This window comes from Camelus ferus, chromosome 4, assembly GCF_009834535.1.
Source record: "Camelus ferus isolate YT-003-E chromosome 4, BCGSAC_Cfer_1.0, whole genome shotgun sequence".
Lineage (NCBI taxonomy): Eukaryota > Metazoa > Chordata > Mammalia > Artiodactyla > Camelidae > Camelus > Camelus ferus.
In genome coordinates, this window is record NC_045699.1 from 51,052,761 (window position 1) to 51,073,809 (window position 21,049).

A 21,049-nucleotide genomic window follows, 5' to 3' on the forward strand; every position below is an offset into this window, starting at 1 on the left:
ATTCCCACTGTCCCATACGTCCTTGAAGTTTGTGGTGGCCATGTGACAGAACTGTGGCCAGCAAGATGTAGACTGAAGTATAATGAGTTTCAAGAAAGTTTTGCCTTCTAGGTATAGATGCCACCCACTCTCCTGGTTTTCCCCTTCCTGGCCTGTCTGGATGCAGATGTGATGCTGGAGGGGCTGCGGTCATCTTACAAGTATGATCAAAAACCACACTTGGAAGGTGGTAGACCAGAAAGACAGAAGGAGCCTCGTTCTGGAGGACATCCTTGTACAGCTTCTCTCACTTGGGCTCACTGTCTTCTGGGTTTCTTGTTACATTAGAAGAGTTAAGCTCTTCTTATGTAGCTAAGTCCTAATCCAGGTACCTGCTCAGTTCTAGAAGGGGGAAGGCTTTCTTGTGGGACCACTGTCTTCTGCTTGTCAAACAGGATGTGAGGTAGAGCATCCTAAAAACTGGAACAGTCCCGAGATGGGCTGAGCTCTTGGGAGGAAGTGAGCCTCCTGACCCAAGAGGAATGCATGCGGAGGCCGTGGGGTACATCGGGGCTGCGATGTTATAAAGCAGTATTGAGTGTGGAATGAAAGGTCAGGTTCATTGACCTTTAAAGTCCTTGCTAGAACAAAAACTTTTCTAATGGTCAGAAAGTTAAAAAAAAAAAATAGATGATTCACTCTGGCATAGTAAGATTTGGTCACTGAACAGATGGTGTTTTTCAGCTATAGTCCGCAGTGGGATGTGCAATTTTCATTACAGTTTCTAAGAAAACACTCTCCCTCAAGCCCCCCAGGTAACCATATCATGGCAATTTATAATTTCTAATGGAATTTCAGTTTATACTTTATTTGTAGTAATGTAATTTATCCCACTATTTCCTACGAGGATTTTTATTTATCTTGGATTTTACAGAGTTAACTTGTCAGTGAAACTTACACTCAGCAGCATTTTGATTTTCAGATACTAATGGATTTATTATTTTCGCTTGTGTTTTTAAAGCCATGGATTTATATATTTTTGTCTGTGTTTTAAAGAATGAATCTTGGTAACACACTGGAATGTTTATGTCCTTTGTTTATTGGAATTAGTTTATTGGCAGAATCTCTGTAAACATGGCTATGTTCTTTATGGGAAAGGGGGACTTTCTGCCTCTTGTGGCAGAAGCCAGGTTCGTTGATAAGGTGAACGTAAGGGTAGGCTGTCTCTGCTGGATTCTGTGATTGATCCCTTGACGGTGATGTGTAACCTAAGAGAGGAAGATGAGCCACGTGATTTTGTGAAGGTGCCCAATGGTGACTGGCAGGCTGGAAGGATTCATTAGATGTTTGATGAATGATTGAACAAACGAGTCCCTTTCCAGCCTGCCTCTGAGTGGAGGCTGTGAGATGATATTGTACAGTCTCTGTAGGTGCAAATCAGTGCATCACAATGGGAAGTGGAAGGGAGGAAAAGAAGGTGGTGCTTAAAATGGAAATTACTCAGGCCCCACTCCAGACCTAGTGAATCAGAATCTCTGCTGCTGGGGCTCAGGAATCTGCATGTTAGCATCCCCTCTCCTCCAAGTGATTCTCCCGTATAACACACTTTGAGAACTTTGGGTGTGTTTCCTGACTCTTCCAGCTGAAGGAAGAGGGTCTTAGGACAAAGCAGGAATTCCAGCTGGAGCAGGATTTGGGTGATGGTCCCGAGAAGGTAACAGCAAATGTGCTTGCCTCTGACGACACCTGCTGGTTGACAGTAATAATTAGCAAATACTCAACCCCTCAAACTACACAGGTGTTCGTTTTTCCGGGGCCCAGATACTGAGGGTGCTGCATTTTAGTGTCCGAATTCTAATAGTGATGATGAATGTACCCCAAGCCCCAGGGATCTGGAAGATACGCTCTGATATCTGTACCCTTTTATCACTGGCTTCAAGTAGAATCGATACATATTTGAAGAACATTGTTCTTCAGTTATCTTACATGTTTCTTAGAACAAAAGTTCCTTTGTCACGTTCACTTAAAACATTACCAACATTTGAACTTCCTCCAAAAGGATTTACTGAACTCTTTGGCTAAGAAACTTATTCTTTGCTTTAGAGAAATAATGAGAAGCCAGCTTTTATCTCTCATTGATGACTCCAGGCAAGATAAGAAAAAAAAAATGTTTTATGATATCTTGGTTCCTTCTCTTTACTGAACACCTACTGTATGCCAGCCCCCTGTCAGAGAACTCACAGTTCAGGGCTGGAGAGGGCGCGGGTGTGGTCTGTACATCAGAGGTGTGTGTGATGTGGAGAAGCAGAGGAGGAGGAGGTGGAGGAGACCGCCTCAAAAATAAGAGGAGACCTGGGAAAAATCGTTCTTCCAAATCCTACATGGATATTACCAGGTCCCAAGTTCCCAGGAGAGAGACTGGTATGTGGTGAACATAGAGGTGTGAAAGGGCGTTTGGGGTGAATGCCCTGGGAAACGGGTAACCTCCAAATAATTTGCTCTTATAAAGTGTGAGGCTGGAAGTGATGGCTGATGGGGTCAAGGAAGGAGTCAGCTCCAACCTCACCCACTCGCCAAGGTTAGAGCTCCCCTCTGGGTGGTGACTAACAATTGAAGAGTGTAAATTTAAGATCTGCTTTTTATCAGCTTGTTTATTCTATCAGAATAGCACTACCCAAAGCGGAACACCTCCTTTTTATCTGATGGTGGTCAAATCTGAGTCCAAATTCATGATTAAGACTGTACCTAATTGTTGAGAATTTTATGCAGATTCAACACAAAACATCCCGGTCCATCTGAAAGGCTTTTTAGCATTCTGGGCATTAGATTTGGCCCGTGTGCTGTAACAGGGCTGTTGTTTTAACGTAGCTTTTTGGCAGAGCTGGATCTCCGTGCCTTTTATTTCAGAGCCTCGGCACTGCCTCCTCTTCCATGGCTAACATGACCCCCCACACAGCAGTGCCCATCACACAGACCCCCAGGAAAATCCCAAAGGTGTCCTTAATAGGGCCAAAAGCTGAGTGCCGGTTTATATTCAGAGCCTGAGGCATGAAATAAACCAATCCATTATTTTGTGCATAATTTTTCACCTTTAAAATATAGTAAGTGATCATGGATATATTTCCGTATTGCTTTTCACAACAGAGTGAGATACTCAGCTTGTGCTCAGGCTACGCAATCAAGAACTTTCCCCATGAAAGATGGACAAACACAATCTCTGTTTCTTCTACCTCCCTACTGCTTGGTCTTCAGCCACGCTATGCCTAGCCTTACACACTTGGCAAAGACTAGCAGAAAAAGCATGGGACTTGGAATCTGAAAGACTTGAATTTAAATCTTGTGTGTCCCCGCTCCCCAACCTCCCCATTAGGTTGGCAAGTCACTTAGCTTTTCCTCTTTCTTTACCCAGCAAAGGGAGCTAATAATACCTTCTCCTGAGGACTGAGTGAGAAAAATATGTATAGAACCTGAGACCAGTGCCCAACACAGCAGGACCTTAACAAATGTTAGCGTTTCCCTCTTCTCTTTCTACCCGTCCCTTGATACCAGCGAGTCATCAAAGACCAGGAAGCACACAGCCTTCAGACTGCAGCAGTGGTAAGTGGCCATTAGTTCATGCTGTTCTGTGCTGGCGTTTGGAGTTTACCTCTGAAACAGGTTAATTAAGTAAGAGACCTCTTCTTAGCTTACAGATTTTCTGTCCCAATCTCTGTAAAGATTTTGAGCTCTTTCACGTATGGAGTTGACGGTCATTAACCAGCCACCCACCCTCCCTGCCCACTTGCAATGCCAAGAGGAACCCAGTTCTGTCAATATTTGCTCGCCACTGGACCTGGGCTACAACCCTGATGTGATGCCCAAAGCTAGGCTCTGCTGCCCTGTGGGCAGGGCTTCCCCATCTGCGCAGATAAGCAGCTTGTGCCTGATTGGTCAGACCTCAAATCAGGAGAGGGTCTCTTAGCCACTCGTGCTGCAGCATGACTTTCTTACTGATAGATGTTACCTAACAGACCAGAGTTTCTTACTCATCAGCCAAGTCCACAGCCTGAAGAACATCACTCTCCAAGATCTGGTCCAAAGTTAGTCTTTGACTTAAAGGGACAACATTTGGGGGGACAGTTCCCATCACACATACTCTGTTCTGTTTACTCATCTACTCTTAATATCCTGGAAATGCTGAGATGTTGGCAAATTGTGGCTAAACACAGTTTGGCAGTGAACATGAGAGTCAAAATAGAGCCAAGTGACAAGAGGTTAAAAAGCCACAAAAGGAAAAGGCTCACAAGCTGAAGAACCCTTGTGATGCCACCCAGAATGTGGTGGGAAACGCGCTAGATGGCACAGTTTTCATACATCTGAGTAGCACTGGTATAAACGTCTGCCCAAGGGTGGTTGCCAGACAAAGCTCGTGACTAAATCGTGGAGATAATGATGAGGCTAAAATATTACCCTGCTTTATTTGTACTGGAAGGATTTTTAGGGATGTTCAAAGTAATTTTTATTTTGGTGTTTAATAAGCACAAAGAGTAGGAAAGAAAACTGTACCCATATTGTGGTTTTATAAGGGGAATATCTTTCCGCAAATACACAAGTCAGGAGAAAGCCTTTGGACAGATGAGCTGTCCCAGTCTGGAATTTAGAAGGTTTAAACAGCTTATACTCCAGGAAGCGTCTGCTTTGCTCTGGATCTCCCAACTTGCAGGTACAGCCAACTGCTAATTATTAGTAAAAATTAACTCAGGAATTCCTATCTTCTAACTGGTTTAGAAGTCCTCTTAGAAGGCAACATGTTTCCATGCTGGCTGCACTGATGGTGAGGGAGCAGAATCTGCAGTGTCTTCAGAAACAGCTGGCGCCTGTGCTCTCAGACAGCCCTTCCGTCATTCGATCAGAAGTCTTTTGTCTGCCATTGTGCAGGACAAATGTCACCATCTCCAGGGCCCTTCCCCTCCAAGATCCCCTGACCCTGATGGAATGTACTCTGTTACCTCCAACGTTTTGGCAAGACAGGAGACGAGAGACTAAATGCCCTATTTTACTTCTTGTTAAATTCCTAGGAAGAGGGAGGAACTTAAAGCCCTTGGTTAAATAAAAATCATGGTGCTCTATAACTTTTATTATTTAAGAAATGTTGGCTTCCTATTTGGAATCAAAAATTAAAGTTATCACAACATTCTTTTTTTTTTTTTTTTTAACATTCTTTCCTTTGTCCTGGAGATGGGTGTATGGTGGATTATGAGAGAGAGTTAGACGTCAGAAAGAGCCTTTCCTTCCACTGGGAATCACATATTCCTGTTTTATACAGCTCTTTCTTTTCTTCCAAAGTAAAGAAGTCTGCAAAGTGCCTAAATGTTGAGCTGATTATAGTCAGTGCAATGCTTATTTCAGTAGGATGGCCTAGATGGATCTGCTGTTTCATTGCTTCAGGATCCTACTGAACGAAGAATTTTAAGAGCCCATTCAGAAAGACACAAATACATAGCATAATTTTGGTAAATAAAAAGTGTTCAGCAAATGTGGAATAAAGTGACAAATACCTAGAGTTCTGAAGATTTAACCACATCATATATTTTCATATATTTTTAAAAAGCAGATGTTAATCCTTTTAAAAATCATTTTATTTTAGCTATTTTTCATTACAAAACAATGCCTGGAAATGATCCCTCTGGTTTTCAGATAGGTAGTCTGATTAATAAAATGCATTATTTTATGAATTGGACATGCCAGAATGTTGTACACAGCTCCAGAAACAGTCAGCATTTATTTACACTTACTAAGTGAAAACTACTCAACTATGGGCTTTATCTCTTTAAATCCTTAAGAGAATCATGAGACTAGAATTGTTCCCATTTTAGAGATGAGAACAAAATGACTCAGTCTTTCACTTACTGACGATCAGATAGCCTCTAGCAAGTTACTTAAGCAAGTGTTAGAGCCACACTCATTAAAAGAACTCTAGATTACAGGGTTTTATAATAGCCCATATTTAAAGAAGAGATCAAGTCTTGTGTTAGGTTCACAATACTCCAGGAATTTCCTTTCAATTCTTTGGGAACATAGGTACCTTGTTGTTATTTTCCAGCCTTGCAAAGGGCCTACGTCTTCCGATAACTGATAATAATATGGTGCTAGGCGAGCTGAAGTCGTTCACTGAGTGCCAGCTGAGAAAAGATATTGTTGTTGGGTTGGACTCTCTACCTAAATTATACCAATAAGGAAGTCTGCCAGTGCCTGTTTCAAATCGAGGTCAGGGTCAAATCTACCAACTCAGGTGTTAACCAGGTTGTAAGGAGTGTACTCTCGAATCAAGACAGTAGGGGTTGGTCCTCCTGTGTACGAAGAGGCCTCATGCTGAGGACCTGGGGTCTCCTGCTCTGTCCTCCTCTTTCAGCTCCCAGGAGACAGACCCTGGCTGGAGCAGTCCTGCCTCAGGGCCTGGACAGGTGATGTCACCACTGGCTAAGGTGCAAAACTTGCATAATATTTTAAAAGCTCATTGTAAAATGATACCCTCTAAGTTATAGTTCCTTGGGAGCAAAGCCTGGTCTCAGTGTCCTCTTTGTGGTCTGCACACAAAGGTCAATTTTTTTTTTCTTCCAAATTCTCAAGTGGCATCACCGACCTAAATGAAGAAGGAATTTTAACACGCACATTTGGCCTGCTGTCCATGGTTAAAGAAGAAGTTTGTGAGTAAGATATCCAAGTCATCCAATTCAAAACTCTAGTCTTCCACAGCAATTCCTCTCCCAGTCACCTCACAGCCCCCAACAAGGAACAAAGCTGGATTTATCTCAGACACCCGTGGGGGACAGAGTAGGTACTTGACAAACGTTTAGTTGTTGAATGAACAAAGGAGAAGTAGGAGGAAGAGAAGGCAGGAGAAGGAAAGGGGAAGAGGGAGGGAGACTTAGAACCTCAGTGTTCAAAATCTGCCCTAATGTTAGCAGGGTGAGGAAACAGCTCTTTTAAAAGTTATTTGGCCATGTGTACTAAAAATCTAAAGAATGTGCACATCCTTTAATCCAGCAATTGTGTATTTAGAACTTAAGGACATGTGAAAAGATTGTGCTGTAAATCAGAGTATTATTCCTCATTATAAACTATTGCAGCCAACCTAAATATCCAACAATAGGGAATCAGGTCAACAAATTACATCTACACATGTTCTCTCTCTGGTCTTCCCCGTCTCAGTAAAAAGCACGACCGTTAAACCAGTTGCTCAAGCTGGAAACCTAGAATCAATAAAAAATTTACCTCCTACTCTTTCAACTTGTTATTCCAAGACCTACCATTTCCCAAGATATACAAGGTGTCATTGTGTAACTGCATTAACTTAAGCAGGTAATAGAAGCCATCAAGCTTAAAAGCCAATGTATAAAGGAGGTTGACTACTTTCAGGGTTTACTCACCACGGGTAGAGGAAGATGTATCCTCTGTACATCCTGGGAGATGACTGGGGAAAAGAAAGAGCTATGGAAGATATTGTTCAAGGAGCCAGGTAAGTGGACTTCATTGATGACTCCACAAACACCATGGACAATGAAATTAATCTAACTGAGAGACATAGAGAAACATGGACAAAGAAGACTTAGAAAACAGCAAGATAGGATTGTACACATAAAGCATAAAGATAGTACTATACTTCATAGAAATAATTTAGAAATTTTTCAAAGTTAATTTTGACTAGATGGGGTTAGTATCACCTTAAGACCCTGAGCATCAAGTCCTCACTCTTACCCTCCTCCCTCTGGACCCCTTCAGGGCAAGGAGTCCACCCAAAGCGCACTGCCTCCCCTTGAGACCACGCTGGAGAACCCCAGGATCCTAGACTTCCCTCCTCAAACAAGGCCTGCGTGGGTCTCTTCTCCAGGTTCTTCCTCCCAAGGGTGGATCCTGGCTGTGGCGTGTGGCGTGGATGGAGCTGGGATTTGTGGGCTCAGGTGTCCCCAGGTGACTGTGAGAAGCCTCTCCTGGAGCAAGGGCTGGGGAGAGAATGGGAGCAGGGTCTTCATTTGTCCTCTGGCCACAGCCTGGCAAATGTTGGCAGCCACCCTGGATGCCATGTTTACCACTGACCATTGGGACTAACCAACTCCCCACGCCATGATATCTCATATGCAACCGTTACCTCTGAACTACTCCAAGCCCCAGCATCTCCTGCTTGGGTTTTTGCTGTGGTCCCCTAAGTAGTCTCCCACCTTACGCTCTTGTGTAGGAACATATTTTAACTTTTATAACTAAATAAGTATATTCATATCTAGCTGTACGAAAGCTATCACAGTAAACTGACATTTTACTTGGAAGCAGTCTGGATGGCCAGCATTAAGGGAAGGTTGGGTATAGCACATCCATTCAATAAAATCCTAGGCAGCCATTAAAAATAATTGTGAAGAATGTCACAGTATGAAAAATGCTAATTCCATAATATTATATAATGTAGAAATGAATAGAAAATGAGAAGAAAAAGTAGGAATAATTTATTTTTTTATTTTTAAAATTTTATTTATTTATCTTTAATGGACGTACTAGGGATTGAACCCAGGACCTCTGTGCTATTACCCTCCCCTCAGAGATAATTTTTAAATGATGTCATTGCTTTGCAGTGAATTACACTGATTGTTCACCAACTTCCTGTATCACTTTCTACATTTAAAGTTTTAATTTTTAAAGCAAGCATGCGCTTTAATAAATTATATATAATCTCCCTTTATTACATGTTAAATTTTTCGGTAAGAGTATTTGTAATTTAGCCTTTCTAGGGCTATGCAAACTACGTTAAAATAAAAACCGCAAGTTCCCTGGGATATGTAATGCATCACCGATTCCACAAGGTGGCGATGTCATAGTAATTAAGCAGAATTGTAAAATTTAGGGGTTACTCAATGCATTGTATTATTCCTAACGTTATTTTTCCTTACTTTTGATCTTTCATTTACACTGACGTTTACATTCCTTTTAAATCTTGATGTTCTTGAACAGTGTCGAAAGCTTTAATGACACTAGGAATTTGCTTGAAAAAATGAAATGAAGCTGCATTCACGTCTACATTACAATGGGCATTAGCTTGGCTCACTCACAGCTAAGTGATACACTTCCTCGTCCACAGAGCACACGATTCATTCATGCCTCCGAAGGGCGATCTGGAAGGGTATATAAAACCAGATTATCTCAAAGGTTAGAGGGATTTGAAGGTAGAGTTTTCTGTATTGGTTTAATTTTTTGACAATAATCATGTATATTGAGGGAAAAACAAAAAAGATGTTTCTGGGAAAAGTGCATACCTCAACAAATTTACAGATTAACCATCATCCAAGATTTCCTTACAAATAGTGAAAACATCACACTTAAATCTGCACATGCACAGAGGCCTTTTAGGAACCATTTCAAGGTATCTGTCTTGTTTCCTGGATCTGCCTTGGAATTCTTGTGCCAGTTTTACTTATTGTAGTTTTAGATTGTACTTTCATATCTGTAAGGACAATTCCCTACATTAATCTTCATTGTGAAATTTTAATTAGCAATTCTTGCCCATTTTTCTACCAGATGAAATTCAGATTCACTTTAGGCCTTTCCAACTGCCTACTTCCCGTCTCCACTTGGCGTTTATAAGAAGTATGTCTCAACATCCCCAAACCAAATTCCCTTCTCAGTGGAAGGGGACACTGACCTTCCAGTTGTTGAGAATGAAATCCTGTGGAATGATCCTTGGCCACTCTTCTCCCTCATGCCGCACATCCAGTCCAGCAGTCTGGACTCTTATTTTTCCATAGAGATTCGTAACACAATCACTTCTCACCTCCTCCACGGCCGCCACCCTTTAAAAACTGCAGTAGGTTCCTAACTTGTCTTCCTGATTCCAGCCTTCTCCCCTCACCTGTTCTCAACACAGGAGTCAGAGTGATCCTTTGAAAATTGAAGTCAGATGCCATCAGTCCTCCACCCAAAACTCTCTGATGGCTTGCCACGTCACTCAGAATAAATTTCAAAGTCCCTACGCAGTTCTCACCCACCACCCATCTAGTACTGCTCTCAAACCATTTCCTGCTACTCTCCCTTCATTCACTCTGGTCCAGCCTCCAGACCTCTTGGCCCCTTGCTATTCTTTGTATAAGCAGACATACCTCAGGGCCCTTGAATTTGCTTCAGGTCAGTACAAATGTTACCTTATCAGTGAGGAGGCTTTCCTTGAACTACTTATGTAAAATGGTAACTCCACCACCACATTCCCTGGCTTGGTTAACAGCCTTTATTTTTCAATATAGTATTTATTATCCTTTGACACATAAAATCACCCATTAACTCTTTACTGTCTGTCAAAAAGTTCTCTGCAATTTTAATTAGAAGACTACTGGGTGTATAAATTCATTTGGAAAAAATCATTTTTAAAATAACACTTCCCATGCCAAACTTTGATGTTATCTCAATTTCATTTAAATCTTCTTTCAGTGTCTCTTAGTGTCTGTGTGCCTTAACTAGAGTTCTTGTCATGTGGGGCTAAATAATTTCTTACTGAAGTTTTTTTTTATGGTTCTTTTCTTTTTGTTGTTGTTGAGATATAATTTATATATCATAAAATTTATCATTTTAATGTACGATCAGAGTTTTTAGCATATTCGCAAAGCTGTGCAACCATGACTATTATCGAACTCCAGAACATTTTCATCATCCCGGAAAGAAACCCTGTGCCTTTTAGCAGTCGATGCCTATTCCCCTCACTGAGTGCCTGGCAACTATCAATCTTACTTTTTTTCTCCATGGATTTGCCTATTCTGGATATTTTATGTAAATGGCATCATACACTCTGTAGACTCTTTTGTCTCGCATCTTTTACTTAGCATCATGTTTTTGAGGTTTAACCAAATTGTAGCATATGTAACAGTTCTTCACTCCTTTTTATGACTGAGTAATATTCCATAGTATGATAGACCACATATTGTTTACATATTCATCTGTTGATGGATATTTAGGTTGTTCACACCTTTTAACTACTATGAATAATGTTGCTATGAACATTTGTGTATGAGTTTTTGTGTAGATACATGTTTTTTATTGTCTTGGGTTTATATCTAGGAATGGAATTGCTAGGTCATATAGCAACCGTGTTTAACTTTTTCAGGAACTGCCAAACTGTATTACACAGCAACTGCATCATTTTACATTCCCAACAAGCATGTACAAGGTTTCCAATTTCTCCACATCCTTGCCAATATGTATTATTTTCCATCTTTTTGATTGTAGCCATCCTGGTGGGTGTGAAGCCATCCTAGTGGGTTTGGTTTGGTCTTGCATTTTCTGAATGACTAATGATTTTAAGTACCTCTCCATATGTTTTTTGGCCATTTGTGTATCTTAAGAGAATGTTCAGGTCCTTTGCCCATTTTTTAATTGAGTATTTTGTCTTTTTGTTGCTGCATGTGAGAGTTCTTTATATATTATAGATACCAGATCCTTATCAGATATACGATTTGCAAATATTTTTTCCCACTCTGTGGGTTGTCTTTTCTCTGCCTTACAGTGTCCTTTAAAGCATAAAAGGTTTTAATTTTGATGAAATGCAATTATCTACAGTTTTCTTTGGTTGCTTATTCTTTTCTTGTCATATGTAAGAAACTATTACCTAATCCAAAATCATAAAGGTGTAGTCTTTTTTCCTTCTGAGAATTTTATAGTTTTAGCTTATGTATTTAAATCTTTCATCTGTTTTTAGTTAACTATTATACATGGTGTGGGGTATGTGTTCAACTTCCCTTTTTTCGTATATAGGTATCCAGTTGTCCAGCCACCCTTTGTTGAAAGACTGTTCTTTTGTCATGAAGCAGTCTTTGCACTCTTGTCAAGGTCAAAATTAATTGACTATGTATGCATGGGTTTATTGATGGATTTGCAATTCTATTTCTTTGGTCTTTATGTCTTTCTTACCTGAGCTTTTGATAAATACTGGAGTGGAATGAGTACATCTTGTTCTCTAACAAGTACCTGGAGTATAGTTGAACGCTGACCCGTGCTTCTTACTTGTCACGTGGCGTGGGTAAGAGACTGGCATCTCCTCTGAGACATGAGAATCATAAGAGGGACGTGCACCTGAAGAGAGGGTGGAACTCTAATTCCAAGAGTCTATTTAGAAACAAATTGGCAGATTAGGCCCAAATTCCAGCCCATATAATGTGGCTAAAAGAATTTGAAGCCTAGTAGAGTTTAGACAAAAATAACCCCATACACTCATCCCAGCACCCTTAAATTCACCTGGTAAATATTTATTGAGCCCTTCCTCTGTCCTTTGCACAACTAAGCAGCTTTGATTTGAGGACTTCTATTTCTGGCATACCTCCAATATAAACTATTTGCCAAGTTACCTGAAAACTGTAAATTGACTGTATGAAATTATCTTTTTTTGGTCAAAAATATTTGAATGGTGGCTCTAGTTTGTGAACAGTTGATTATAGTCCTTCTCTTTGTTAATAATTAGCTAGTAGGCCAACAACAGTATCAGTTCAGGCCACTCCTTGTTAAAGGTAATAAAATCTTATTCTTTGTGTATAATAAAATGCTTGTCTTTCTGCTCCACTTTGTTGAAGATGTGGGGAATCTGATTCAGGTTTATATTTAATATTTAATATTTATATAATAGTTATATTCTTTTTCAGATTCTTTTTCATTATAGGTTATTACAAGATATTGAAATATAGTTAGTGCCCCATTCTTAAATAAGAATTACCAGTATCTTGAGGCAAGTCTCTGAAAGACAGGCCAAAACAAAGAGAAAACAACAAAGTAACAACAACAACAAAATGACTTGGAGGAAACAGATCACAAGGTACAAGATTTAGAGGCTAAAAATAGTTTATTATTTAAAAGAGGAAGGTTCAGAGAAAAGAATGGGGGGGAGGAACAGCAGGAGGGAGAAAGGGAGAGAAAGAGAGAAGGTGGGGGGAGAAGCATTATACACAGAAACAGGATTAAGAATAGGAACAACATTGGCTGTCTCAGCAGAGCACTGAGAGCTAAAAGAAAAAAGACAGTTTCAAAATTCTGAAGACAAATGATGTCCATTGTAGAACTCTGTGATTTGTCCAAACTAATGAAATAAAGGTGAGGGCACAATAAAGACATTTCAGACAGGCAAGGGATTTACATGGAATCATACCAGTCGTAATCAAAGAAAATTGATTACTCTAAATGTTTTCCATATAAAAAAGAGAAAATAATCATGATGCACTCTTTTTTATTTCCTGGAGGCCGGGTGAGGAAAAAATTAACAAGTTCAAAAGAAGGCATGATGCAATTTTAAAAATAATAATAAATGAGAGTAAGAATTTGAAACCATTTGAATTTACTTTTTTTTTTCAACAAATATGTCCTGGGTGTCTGCTTTTTGCCAGCACTATTTGAAATGCTGAGGGTATTCAGAAGAAAACAGGCAGAAGTCTTTGTCTTCATAGAGCACGTTAGGGAAATGTTTAAATAATAATTGTACATCTACTTGATGAAATATTATATAACCATTAAACTACATGAATACCAGAAGCAAAGGAAACGTTTATAATATAATGCAAGGTGAAAAGAACGCAAGCTGTGGACAGAGACAAAAGGGAAGTCATAAACCTGAAAACAGGTATGCTAGGATAGTGAAATTATGATGAATTATTCTTTTTTTTTCAAAATTCCTTTTAACTTTGTACTCGGTTTTCTAACCGGCAAGGGACACATCAAACATTTTTAAAAATAAAATTGATAAAAATCCTATGTTGCCTGTTTAAAACGTTATGCCAAGTATTTCATTTGGAAAGAGGTGCTGTCACTTTTCAAGTATTTTTGTTATCTGAAATCTTTATAACGATTAGCCCTTTAGCAGGATGCTAAAGGATAATGTACTTAAATTCAGGTGCCATCTAAGAAATTCTTCTAAGAAGCAGTGTTATCTCTCTCCCTTAAGAGAGAGAATGGGAACTTACCCACTCCTGATGGGGAAAACATGGCCACTTGGCTAGATATGATCACAAACTTTTTCTTTCTACTCCAGCCACGCAGAGAAAGATGAGAGTGTCGGAAAGAATGCAGAGCCAGTGTCAAATCAGAGGCTAGTAAGAACAATTAAGCCTTGTCTGTTAATTAGCTCCATCAGCTAATGAGCTCTGTGAGTGGGTGAGTAGACCCCCTACAACTGAACCAGAGAAAAGTCACTGGCAGCCTACGGGTGGCTGATCCCATAGTTTTCCACACAGGACACTAATATTCCTGGCCCATGAAGAAGTAACACCAGTGGTGGTGTTCCTCAGGTACTTCCCACAGGTGGTAGTGAAAGCCCATTTTACCATCGTGTGTTTGTGCCAAACATGAGATTTCAGGAATCTCCATGTAGGTTACTGTGTAGAGAATTCCTTTACACTGTGTAGGAAGCAGTGCTTTCTTGGACCAGTTCATTAGATGTAGCCTTGGACATGAAATCTGAGAAGGGTGTTCTGGACTCCCAAGGGATCTAAGAAAAAGAGAAAATTCAGGAAGCCTTGAAATGTATATTCTAATCACATCTTGGGATGAGTTAGATGCTGTGAGTTTTTTCATGTTCAAGTGTAGTAGGAAAGACATTGCATCAAAGTGTCATATAAAATCTTATTCCATTAGACTATACATTTTAGTTTCATTTGGCTTTTAAAATGATATTTTAAAATTTAAAAATAGGAGGAAAACTAACTGTAATTTAGTCTCCTGGATGGAATCCTAGAATAGAAAAGGACATTAGGGGAAATTAATGAAATCTGAATAAAGTATGGAGTTCCCTTAGTAACTATGTACCAATGTCGGTTCTTTAGTTGTGACAAATATACCACAGTGATGTAAGATATTAACAACAGGGGAACTAGGTGTGGAGAATATGGAAACTGTAGTATCTTTGCAACTTTTCTGTAAATGTAAATCTATTCTAAAATTTAAAAGTTTATGTAAATCAAAAAAAAGTAGGAGGAAAGAAATTATCTGAATCTCAGACAGATCACAAGTTTGATATAAGCCTGGTGTTCACGCTGCATAATGGCAATTGAGCATCAACCACCATCAGATATCAGTCTCATACCAGGTCCTGTTATTTTCAGTGACGGGGGAAAAAACGTTGAAACCGCTAATCAAAATATGTAAAATCATAAAACATGGAACTGATAAGAGAGCAAACTTTAGATTTGGGTTGTGGAAAATGGGAGCCATTGAAATTTCTTGAGTGAGGAACTGATGTAGTGAGAGTGACAAATTGAGGGATTTACTCCATGAGCAGTTTGCAAAGTGGGTTGAAGTTGGGGAGAAGCTGAGGTGGGGATCAGCAAAGAGGCGACAACTGGCATGTGAAACAAAAGTCTCAAGACTAAAGCCCTAAAGTGAAACTTATGACAGAGGTTTCAAGCAGCATTACTCTCAGTGCCACATACAACCAGTTAGGCACCTGGGGACAAGCAGAGCCCATTGTGGAGACAGGTGCATCAGGCCATCTTAGCCTGTCTCCAGCTAGACATTTGAGTCATAGAACCACTTTCCTTGTTCCACATCCAAGCTCTCTCGGTGTCCTGTCAGGACCATCTCTTGTCACCTCTGCCTGTCCAGCAGTGCCTTGTTTGATAGTCAAACTTGAGGCAATGCTTCTTGTTTATTTTCAACCCATCCTAATAGGTTTTTTAAAAACTTTTTATTTGGAAATGATTTCAAACTTACAGAAAAGCTGCAAGAATAAGAATGGTGCACTGAACACCATTGACAGTCTTATATCTATTGTTAAACATTTATTTAGCTCTCTCTCTATGTGAATATCTGCACATCTAGTATTTTTGAACTATTTGAGAACAACTTGCCTACTGGCATGGCCCTTTAATCCTAACTACTTCACTGTATATTTCCTAAGAATTATTATATCCTTTTACAAACCACAGTATAGCTGTCAACTTTGGTACATTGACTCAATCACTGTTTCCTGAATTGAACTGAACTAATGGGTGTGATAATGGTACACCCACTATCCTAGTCACGGAACACCCAATATCCTGGTCTGACCTGTCCCACTGCTGAGTCATGGGAGTGAAAAAAACAAAGTTTGATCTGAATTTCAGGTTTGGGTCTTTGAGAGTACCATAGAATCAGATTTTTCAGATGAATTTTGAATTTCATTCATTGTGTAGTTGACTCAGTTGTTTAGCTATTCTGAAAATGTCTGTCAAAGAGCAATGCTGTTGCAAACAGTAATCTAACATTCATTACTGTGTCAGGCACTGTTCTAAGCACTTTCTACTTATTAATGCATTTAATACAACAACCTTAAAGGAATTTACTATGATTGTCTTCATTTTATACTTGGGGAAACACAGGCACAGAAGTTGAATAACTTGCTCACAAATGAGCAGCTGATAAGGGTGTGAAATATCAGGATTTGAACCCAGCCTCTCAGATCTCTTTCTTGTCTGTTAATCTGAGTGTGTGTGTGTATGTGTGTGTGTGTGTGTGTGTGTGTGTGTGTGTGTGTGTGTTTAGCCTTCTTATATTTCAGTGTCTTCTCTAAAGATGATCCCACGCTATTTCTTGTTATTGATCACTTCTCGTGTCGTGTTCCCCTAGGAGAGACACATTCATTTTCTCGATGTGTTTATTTTTCAGCTGAGGCAAAGGTGACTGGTCCCAGGAGCCCGGAAGAATGGACTCAGAGGAGGCTGTTTACACGAGCTTCTCCCACTCACCAGCTGTTGTGAGTCTGTGGATGAAGAGCAGGATCCTATTACTGCAATGGAAGCGGGCAACTGTATTCCCAACCACCAGCAGCCAAGTGGATTTGGTACAGTGGGACTGCTTAATAAATGATTCATCAGAAGCATTTGATACAAAATTGTCTTGCAGCAGCGTCTTCAAATGTAGTGTTGCCTTCTTATCTAGCCTTGTGTGCCTTTAACTGATCCCTGCTGCCTCTCACTCGGGTGCCAGTGCTGGAATGAACGATGGAATCTTCCTCATGCAGGCTGGGTCTGTCCTGTTTGACCACTATTTATAGAGCCAATGTGGGTTAATAACTGTTAATTGAATGCCAGCTCCACGCCCATGGTTAGTCTGGGTGCTTTACAAACTTTCAATCCTCACGAAAACCCTGTAAGGTTGTACCTATTTTCTGCATTTTGCCCACGAGTGAATGGAGGCTCAGAGAGGTCATGTGCTGTGTGTAAGATCACACAGCTGGCAGAGTCAGGGCTCAAATGGAGATGAAATCCAAAGTGCCTCCACTTTAACACACCGTTTTGCCTATCACTGCTCCCATGGTACCATCCCTGGCATTCCTCTCTTAAATAGAAGTGGGGAGGCCAGTGAATGTGATGGGATGTCTGAAGGGGAGGGTCAGGGAGCTTTAGAGGCACCGAAGAATCACAGAATTATCCTCTAAGAAACATAACACAATGTTCTTTAAGGTCGAAGGTTCACCAATTATGGCTGGTATTTCAAATCCAGCCCCCTACCCCTCTCTGTTGATCAGGTTTTATGGGAACATGGCCACACCCAATCCTGTGTGTACTAAGGCTGCTTTCACTCTACAGTGGCAGAGTTGCATAGTTGTGACGGAGACCGTATGGCCTTCGAAGCCTAAAATATTGACTTTATGGGTCTTTCTAGAAAAAGTTTGTTGACACCTGTTTTAGATGACTTAGAAGACAGCCAATCATTTTCATTAAGGCCAATTTATTATTTTTTCCATTTGACTGAAAAACAACTTAAAGATTTGTACTGCTAAGATAATCACTGCTGGTGGTGCAGCGTGGGGTGGGGGTAGGGGAGACAGGAGTCTAACTGGGGATGGTTAAGGGACAGGGAGGAGAAGGGGGAAGGCCTGGGCCTCTGGGTCCCCAGTCAACTCCTCACCCCAGACTCATCCCACTCACATCCTTCCTATTTCCCCTGCAACATCAAGTTTCCTAAAATAAACCTGCTCATAAACTCATAAGTAGCTTCCCACTTACAAAACACTCAAATTCCAACACCCCAGTTTGGAATTTAGAAACCATAACAATCTGACCCCTACTAATCTCTCTCTCCACCCCTTTGATTTATTTTTCTAATCATGAGGAAGTCACGCCAAATTCGAGTTTATATTTCAAAGTCAATGTGCTCGTCTTTGAGTCACTTCTATGTCAGCAGAAAAGTAAACACGTAATACTTGTAAGGCATCACAGGAAACCAGGCTGAGCTTTCATACATGATGTACGTTACCTAAGCTAAAAGTCATAAACAAAAGGAAAATTTATAAATGTTTTAGATACTTTTTTACAATAGACATCATCCAATTGTGTTTAGAAAAAAAATTCCCGCTAAGCTTTTTGTTTTAAGTTGTATTATCATAAGCTTTCTCCCACATTGCTATGTATTTTTCATAAAGATAATTTTTCATGGCTGCAGAATATTTCATCTCCTATATGTTCTAGAGTTTTCCTAATACTGCCCCGGTATTTGGGCATTGAAGAATGCTGTTTCCATTTGTTTCAACGCCTATTTCCATTCTCTCCAGTTGTTCTTCTCATTCTTTTTCATCTTTGCTCAGGCTGTTTTCTTGGCTTGGAAAGGGTCCTGTCTTCTCTTCCTGTTTGCTTAAGTCATACCCTTCCAGCTTAAGTCCGGTCACCCTCCCTCCTCGAACTCCTATTGCTGGGAAAATTTCAGATTGACCTTCAGAATGAGGGATGGATTCCAAGAGACTTACTTCCCTAGAAAGTGCTGACATGGAACCATCTGAACTTGATTGCCATGGCATTGCAGTATCAGAGGGCTCACAGAACCATTATTTCCTGGTGCTGTACTCAGGAGAATGGTTTATTTTAGAAAAGAACAATAGATAGCTGACATATATTAATGTACTTTTCATATGTCAGTCATTATAGTAAACACTTTGCATAAATTGTCATTTATCTTCACAACTACCCTTTCAAGTGGGTACCGTTAATACTCTCATTGTACAAATATGAAAAGTGAGGTACAGAGAGGTTAAGGTTAAAAGATCGACCAAGGCCACACAACTGGTAAGTGATAGACTCCGTATTTGAATTCAGACCGTCTGGTATGAGAGCCTGGCTGCTTAGCCAATGAAACAGGAGTGCGGTCTACTTGCAATGCCCTTTCTCTCCCTAGTCTCAATCACCCCGGCTCAATCTGGCCCCTGCCATTTTCAGAGTATATGCAGAGGGAGAGGGGCTGCTGCTGAATGTTCTTACTAGGAACAGTCAGCCTGTTCCTCTGTGTTGGCGAGACCTGGGGGCGGGAGACAGGAGTGTGGGTGGGGGTGGGGAGGGTGGAGGCACATCCTTTCCCAAAGAGAAGACAGAGGCAGATAAATTTGCTGTGTCCTTGGTCATCCTCTGAACATGCTGAGTCCAGAGGCATTTCCAGAGCCAAGGCAGTGTGTGATGAAAACACCAGTGTCTACCAGACCTCACTTATCTCAGTGTCCCTGGGAGCCTAGCATAAAGCAAGCCATCATTCATGGAGAAGGGATTGTGACATGGTAACATCACAATGGCTGCAGTTTAGTTAACTACCCCTCTCATGCCCTCTCCCAGGAAGGAGTGGGACCCCTTGCAATGGATCATATGAGAGCAGGGGTGGGGAGAAGAGATTCAAATCACACTCCAAAGGTGAGTACAATTGCAAAGCTGAGTCAGAAAGGGAATGAATAGCTATTGGCCTCTGTTTTGCAGAATGAAAAAACCTCAAGGTTCAGAAAGATGTTAAAGATTATTTCCGCCAGATATCTTTCCAGTGCCTGACAGCTCTGACAAGCAAATCCCAGCCCCTGCTCGGATACCTCCACTGATGGGGACCACACTACCAAACAAAAATCCATTCCAGTTCCATATGGCTCTATTAGAAAAGTGGACTTTTTGTTGAGTGGAAATCTATCTTCCTGTAGCTTCTACCAAACTGGGTCTAATTCTATCTGTGAGAGGCTAGAGAACAGGGCAGCTTCCTCTGCCACACAACAGCTCTACAGAGATTTAAAGTGAATGACCCTGTACTCCCTGAGCTTTTCCTCTCCAGGCTAAATACGCACAGGTGCTTTAATTGTGTCTCTTCTCACATGATTTCCAGGCCCTTTGTCTTATTTGTTTCTACTGATTGCTCCCCATTTTGCTTTGAGTGCTCTAAGTATAGAGCTGGACCACCCCATAGAACACCAGCTAACACCAGAGCATCGTTTCCCTCCTATGAGGACTTCTAGATTCAGAAATTAGTATTCTGAGTTCCAAAGGGTTCCAGAGCTTTGGGGTGAGTTTGTTTTTTCAGTCAGAAAGGGGCAGGAAAAAAAAAAAGAATGAGTTAGGCTTCTGTGGTTGGGAAGAGAAGACAAGAGCTAGTATTTTTTGAATGCTTATTACATGCCAGACATTGTGCTAAAGACTTAACAAGAATTATCTCATTTAAACCACCTTTACAGTTGGCACTGTTATGATGCCCATTTCACAGCTGAAGAAACTGAGGCTTAGGAAGCTCAGGGTTTTCCTAGGCTATGTGGTGTGTGCTAAGACTCAGGCCAGATATTAACAGGAAGATTTGGCTTCGACAAAGAGCAGCATCTGGCTGGTGATTATGCTTCAGAAAAGCCAAGTATAACAGTGAGAAGGGCTTTCAGGAGTGAGAGTAGGACTTATCAGGCCCCAAAGATTGAGAAGGAAAAAGTCTCACCAGGGTGGCACAGAAGGACACTTCGGGCAGAGGAAGTAATAAAGGTAACAGCTACCATTTGTTAAATGTGTAGTAAGTCAGGCATTTTGCATACATAATCTGCTTTAATTCTCAAAACAACCCTAAGTGGGAATTACTACCATTATGATCACTGTGTTACAGATGAGAAAATTGAGGCTTATCGAGGTTAAATGACTCACTGAAGGCTACACAGCTGGTAAGCGGCAGTTTCAGGATTGAAATTCAGATGGCTGACACCAGGCCAATGGCCCTATACTGACTCCAGTGGGAAAGACTGTTGGCAAGAAAGTTAAGGGAAGACACTTTTTCTCCCAAGAGATGGGGGATCCCAGAACTAGCAAGGGAACTCAGGGCTGCAGGCAAT

At 40.7% G+C, this 21,049-nt stretch overlaps 1 protein-coding gene across 1 annotated transcript in view; it reads left to right on the forward strand.

Annotated features, from left to right (window-relative positions):
• The window catches only part of SLC44A1 (solute carrier family 44 member 1), a 170,916-nt gene extending 154,082 nt beyond the window's left edge, over positions 1-16,834 (forward strand). Inside the window, exon 16 of the mRNA XM_032478106.1 lies at positions 16,609-16,834. Coding sequence (XP_032333997.1) covers positions 16,609-16,623 — 15 coding nt within the window. The 3' untranslated portion in view covers positions 16,624-16,834. The remainder of the gene's footprint in view (positions 1-16,608) is intronic.
• The last annotated feature ends 4,215 nt before the right edge of the window (positions 16,835-21,049 follow it).